The sequence below is a fragment of the Engystomops pustulosus genome, chromosome 2 (assembly GCF_040894005.1).
Source record: "Engystomops pustulosus chromosome 2, aEngPut4.maternal, whole genome shotgun sequence".
Taxonomy (NCBI): Eukaryota; Metazoa; Chordata; class Amphibia; order Anura; family Leptodactylidae; genus Engystomops; species Engystomops pustulosus.
This window is the reverse complement of record NC_092412.1, coordinates 205,753,536-205,760,271: the sequence shown is the minus strand read 5'-3', so window position 1 is coordinate 205,760,271 and position 6,736 is coordinate 205,753,536. Positions and strand designations below refer to the sequence as shown.

General features: G+C 37.9%; 1 protein-coding gene across 5 annotated transcripts in view; it reads right to left on the bottom strand.

Moving 5' to 3' along the window:
• Nucleotides 1–4,140: 4,140 nt before the first annotated feature.
• ZBED1 (zinc finger BED-type containing 1) overlaps nucleotides 4,141–6,736 on the bottom strand; it is a 158,395-nt gene continuing 155,799 nt past the window's right edge. For 4 of the 5 annotated variants that reach the window (XM_072137896.1, XM_072137898.1, XM_072137897.1 and 1 more), the window contains one exon: nucleotides 4,141–5,203. In XM_072137896.1, coding sequence (XP_071993997.1) covers nucleotides 5,018–5,203 — 186 coding nt within the window. In that variant the 3' untranslated portion in view covers nucleotides 4,141–5,017. Of the gene's footprint in view, nucleotides 5,204–5,865; nucleotides 6,068–6,736 lie in introns of those variants that run through there. The other variant, XM_072137899.1, reaches the window with a different exon arrangement.

Sequence of the window (6,736 nt, the reverse complement as noted above, 5' to 3'; positions counted from 1 at the left end):
ATTCTTCGTGGCATAGATTCAACAAGGTGCTGAAAGCATTCCTCAGAGATTTTGGTCCATATTGACATGATGGCATCACACAGTTGCCACAGATTTGTCAGCTGCACATCCATGATGCGAATCTCCCGTTCCACCACATCCCAAAGATGCTCTATTGGATTGAGATCTGGTGACTGTGGAGGCCATTTGAGTACAGTGAACTCATTGTCATGTTCAAGAAACCAGTCTGATATGATTCCAGCTTTATGACATGGCGCATTATCCTGCTGAAAATAGCCATCAGATGTTGGGTACATTGTGGTCATAAAGGGATGGACATGGTCAGCAACAATACTCAGGTAGGCTGTGGCGTTGCAACGATGCTCAATTGGTACCAAGGGGCCCAAAGAGTGCCAAGAAAATATTCCCCACACCATGACACCACCACCAGCCTGAACCGTTGATACAAGGCAGGATGGATCCATGCTTTCATGTTGTTGACGCCCAATTCTGACCCTACCATCCGAATGTTGCAGCAGAAATCGAGACTCATCAGACCAGGCAATGTTTTTCCAATCTTCTACTGTCCAATTTCGATGAGCTTGTGCAAATTGTAGCCTCAGTTTCCTGTTCTTAGCTGAAAGGAGTGGCACCCAGTGTGGTCTTCTGCTGCTGTAGCCCATCTGCCTCAAAGTTCGACGTACTGTGCATTCAGAGATGCTCTTCTGCCTACCTTGGTTGTAACAGGTGGCGATTTGTGTCACTGTTGCTTTTCTATCAGCTCGAACCAGTCTGCCCATTCTCCTCTGACCTCTGGCATCAACAAGGCATTTCCGCCCACAGAATTGCCGCTCACTGGATGTTTTTTCTTTTTCGGACCATTCTCTGTAAACCCTAGAGATGGTTGTGCGTGAAAATCCCAGTAGATCAGCAGTTTATGAAATACTCAGACCAGCCCTTCTGGCACCAACAACCATGCCACGTTCAAAGGCACTCAAATCACCTTTCTTCCCTATACTGATGCTCGGTTTGAACTGCGGGAGATTGTCTTGACCATGTCTACATGCCTAAATGCACTGAGTTGCCGCCATGTGATTGGCGGATTAGAAATTAAGTGTTAACGAGCAGTTGGACAGGTGTACCTAATAAAGTGGCCGGTGAGTGTGTGGTGTATATATACATATATATCTATATATCCCTCTAGACCTCGTTTCTGTCTTGCCCCTATATGTGGGATTACCCTCCTTCTCCTCTCTCGACTCTACTTTATCTTCTTGTCCTTGCCCTTATGCATAGTAGAAATTTGTTCTTTATCCAATCAAGTGTTTTTTTCAAGGGCTTTCCATTCCCACATGCTCAGCACGGATTTTGCTTATACAGGCAATCCCTGGGTTACGTACAAGATGGGTTCCATAGGTTTGTTCTTAAGTTGAATTTGTAAATTCTATATTTGTAGATCCAGACAAAAAATTTTTTTGCCCCAGTGACAAAATTTTTTACTGTAATGGGACAAAGGATTATCAATATAACTTCATTACAGACACCATACAGCTGATCAGTGCAGTCTGGGACTAAAGAACAGCATCCAGAGAGCTTGACCAGAGGTTGCAGTGGGCAGAGGTGTCCGTCTTTAACTAGGGGTCGTCTCTAAGTTGGGTATCCTTAAGTAGGGGACCGCCTTTATACTGTTTACCATATTTAGTAATATCATTAGGTGTACTGGCTTCACCTGGTGCTTACTGGCCCCCATTGTTCTTTTGTATAGTATAAAAAAATATATATGATGCTCACAAAAAGAGGTATCTGACATGTTCTTCTAATAACCAGAGGTTTTTGTAGGTGATTTAGCGAGAGCTGAACACAAAGACAATGACTTGCCACGGACTGATCACTATGGTGGAGAGTGAACTGCATTATATTGATATATGATGCACGGTGTTATTTTCCCTATATGTACACCTATTGTTCATCCATATAAAGGATGAGAAATCCAACAAGAAACAAATATAGACAAAGAAATGTATGAAAAAATATAAATACTTTATTTTACACAAATTGATAATAACATACTGATTAAAAATTATGTCGGCCCAAGTGAGACACAAAAAGAGAGTTGTATTCCAAGCAGCAGGAACACAATAGATGATGATAATATATATAGGCAACAGTGGCCATGGTGTTTATAATGAGTATACGTGGGAGAGGTATGACACAAGTGTGTTAGTGCATAGTAATACTGTACATGAAAGTATCATAGTTCAAGACAAAACAAACTCACCCATGGTATTGCTGGTCACTGCCGGGAATAACAACAGCCCCGGGGTTGTGTCATACCTCGTGTCATACCTCCCCCATGTATACTCATTATAAACACCGTGGCCACTGATGCCTATATATATTATTATCATATATTGTGATACTGCTGCTTGGAATACAACTCTCTTTTTGCGTCTCACTTGGGCCAACATCATTTTTAATCAGTATGTTATTATCAATTTGTGTAAAATAAAGTATTTACATTTTTTCATACATTTCTTTGTCCATATTTGTTTGTTGTTGGATTTCTCATCCTTTATATGGATGAACAATAGGTGTACATATTTGTTAGCCAATAAACATTATGGTAAAATAATATACACACATTGATTTAAGCTCCTGATTGCAGGACTTGTACAATTTTCTCTTCCCGATTCCTAGTGTGTTCAAATGTATTCCTCAATATGTAGCAGAACTGACTGTCTGCTCTGCTACGTATCAGGGGAATAAGAACTCCGTGCATCATATATTAATACTAAAAATGTAAAAATGAATTTTAATTGATAATTTACCCAGTTTTTTAATTATGAAATTGAATAAACCTTTACCAAAATATCTTAATAATATGTACAACATCAATGTCACTTTTCTGTAAACTCTCAGCTGCTTCTCCTTTCTGCTCTCAGTTGACGGGCTAGAGGGAGGATACATTTAAAATCTTATCTTCTGAATCCTGGCATCTAGAAACAAAGTTCTGATGTCATTTTGAAAAGTATACTCTCCCCTTTAGTAAAAATGTGTTTCTAACACAATTGTAATTGTGTCTCTCCGGTTCTGTAGCACCTAGAAACAAATTCCTGATACAATAGTAAAGGTGAAATTCGTTAAAAATGACATGAGAACTGTGTTACATGGTGGCACAGTTGGGAAGATATAACCGTTTCAATTGTGCCACTGTCATGACGTCTATACACATGTTATCTCCAGGGGCTAAAGATTACCACACCTGAACTTTAAGATCGCGTTTGGATGATTCAATATTCCGGATTTGATGCACAGCCGCCAATCTGGCAATATATCTGGGTGGTGTGGGATGCTCCTGAACCTCGGACCCCAACTTAAACCCTTAACAATTTGGCCCATTTTTGTGTTCTGCTTTTTTGCACCCCAAAAATCCATAAGTTTTTTATTTTCCAATATACAGAGCTGTGTTTGAGCTTGTTGTATGCATCACAAATTGTACTTTACAGTGATTATATTAAATATTCCATACCATGTATCGGGAAGCGGGAAAAAATACCAAAATGTGGTGAAATTGACAAAAAACACACATTTATGCCACTTTCTTGTATGCTTACGCCTTTCACTTTTCATTCCAAATGAGACTTCTCCTTTATTCCTTGGATTAGAACGATTATGGGGATACCAAATTTATATTAGTTTTAATATGTTTTAACAGATTTTAAAAAATGCAAACAAAATTTAAAAAAAGCATTTTGGCATTTTAACCTCTTGATAATCTAATAATTTTTGAGTTGCAAAATGGCGAAAAATTGGCAGGTTTTGGAATGTTTTCCATTACAGGGTTGCCGGGAATCACCATTTTTTTATATTGATATACTGGGCATTTTAGAATACGGGGATACCTAACATGTATTTGATTTTATTTGTTTAATCATTTTTATATCATGTCTAGGGAAAGGGGGATGATTAGAATTTTTAGGTTTTTATATTATTTTTTTTTTTTTACTGCTTCTTAGACCCACAAGGATACATTTGGGTGCCTTAGAGATCAGGCTAAATGACAGGCCTGGGAGTCTAGTATAGACTGGAGTATAGAGGTTTCAATAAAGCACAGTAAGGTACAATGGAACATATCAATCATAGATAAATTTACTATATCTATTTCTGTTGAGAAACAAAATTTATTATCATTTTCAGTTTTTTTGTATTACATTTTTGGAAAAAAATAATCAAAACTTAAAAAAATTATCTGTGTTAGATAAGAAAAGTGAATGTATGGTAGACTAAAGCTTTCAAGATAAAAAGTAAAATCTCTGGTGGCGGCCCAGCTCTTGCTGATGGAATGTAAGATCACATGTCCTGTGCTATGATATATCACGAAATTGTTTCATAGATGGTTTGATTTTTTTATTCAGAACCCTAAGAAATCAATATTAATGCAGCAGAGTCTAATCTCTCAGTAAAGTTTTCGTTATTTTAGCTAGAGTCTCAATAAAAAGAAACTCTCAAATCTCTTATGATTACAACTTAAGCTTTCCAAAATTGCTTATTACATCCAAGTGAATATCTAATGAACTCATAATAATTATTAAGGCCACAATGTGCGTCAAAGGAATAATTTTACTCTTCTTATGAAACATATTAGTGTACCCAAAGCAAGCTGTACATCATCATGAATTCATAGAGGATCCTTCTGAAACAACATGAGCACAACTTGCCTGATCAGTTCACAGTTATCCATTAATATTCATGGCAGAGAATGAAAGGACAGAATCCTTCAGGCTAATGCTGTATATAATCATGCTGATGACTGAACGTGTGCCCTGTATATTACACACAGTTTGAAGATTATGATTACAAAATTCTTAATTTGATCTATTTTTTTAATAACAATAATTTTCATAACTAAACACATTCAGTGAGTCCCAAGAGATAAATGTAACAAATGAATTGCTTAATAGAAGAATTCCTAATGGCCAAAGCTGGTTTGGACCCATGGATGCGAAATGTTAAGCTGACAACGGACAGGTTTAAAACTTCATGATGAAACAGGAAGGGCGGCCATCTTGCAGCTTTCGGTCCATAATTTCTTTTGAAGTTCGAGATTGTAAGAGACTTCAGATGAATCGATCCTTTTACCATTGTATAAATAGCAGCCTCCAATTCCTTCAAGGTCTGGTGAAACACATGCATAAATTGAGGTGGCAGCTCCTTCTTCTGCACTCTGCATAGTAATGAAATACAAGAAATGTTATTATCAGGGCCATGCAAAATATAATATATTACATTGAAAAGATAAAAGAAATGCCATGTTATATATTCATTATATGGAACTATACTACATGTTTGAAATGTAAGACTACAATATAGAATTAAAACAATAAAAAAGTAGTATGAATTTTTAAAAGGGGAATATATAGGAGAAGTCTCCTAATAAAAATCAATAAATCCACATTAAAAAGTTGTGTTAAAGAGTCCAATATTTGAAAGACATAGCTGCTTGCTTTTAAAACGGCATTAATACTTGATACCACACTTCAGCTAAGCTCATGATTCCCAAAATATGGAGGTCACCGGTACCCCAATCACAAAAGAATGCCCTCATAAAATGGGTAGCATAGGGTGAATGGAATTCATAGATGCAATATTGGGCTGAAGAAACTCACGGTAGCATAATCAATCATCCTCAACCCTTTCATAAATGATTACAGGAGCTGTAAGCCACACCCCGTCCCAACGTTACAGCATGACCACTTGAAGAATATATGTATTATTTGCAAATAATCAGTAGTATAATATATGGGCAGCGTAGAGTATAGTATTAAACAAAATCCTATACCAGATGTTGCATTAACACATGTATCATAGATGCTTGTAGAGCCAATTTTTCTCCTTGGAAAACAAGCCACAAACATATACATTTTCATGTGGCTTTTCCGCTGCAATTTCCACGTAAGCAGCTGCACATTTCAAATAAGCGGTGAAGGAGGAGCGGTATGGGCAGCAGTCGAGACATTCGACAACTCTATTCTGGGACTGTTCCAGAGTGAGCTGTGGCCTTATTGTCCTCTGGACTTCTGTAAAATGCCTGGAAGCAGAGGACATGAGTGAGTAGTTACATCAGACACACATCTGTGAGAGGCTGTGAGGCTAGAAGGGTTACTTATGTAAAAAGATGTACAGATCATGTCCAAACACAGAGCCTCGATATGTGAACCCCCCCACCCAAAAAAAAAAAAGGTATTAAGTTACAGAAAAATGTGCAAATTATTAGGTTGATCTCCACCGTCCTGCTGCATGAAAAACATGGCATAAACCAGATTAGAAACTAGGCACATTCAGATGGTTTTGGTTTCTTGTGGAATGGCAGCAGAGTTACCACGGGTAAATCCATAGAAGACAGTTCCATACCGCAGTGTTTTGGTGGCTTACACTTAAGCTACATTCACAGGAACGTGTGCCCGCCCAGTCATAGCGTTCTGGAGAGTAGATGGGACCGTATCCCTCTGTGAGCCTATTGCAGGCTATGGGGGATATACATACATCCTCCATATGTCCATGTGAGTGAACCCTAAGGCAAGCCTCCTTCCAAGGACATTTTTGCACGTTAGCTGTTTGTTGTAAGGACAAATGTCTTAATGCCTTACCACTTTTTAAGAAAAGAAATGTGAGGATTACAAACATTAAATAAGTTATCATTTTCATTGTGAAAGTGCCATGCCCTAAAAATGGTGCCTTTTTTATGCCGGGACACACA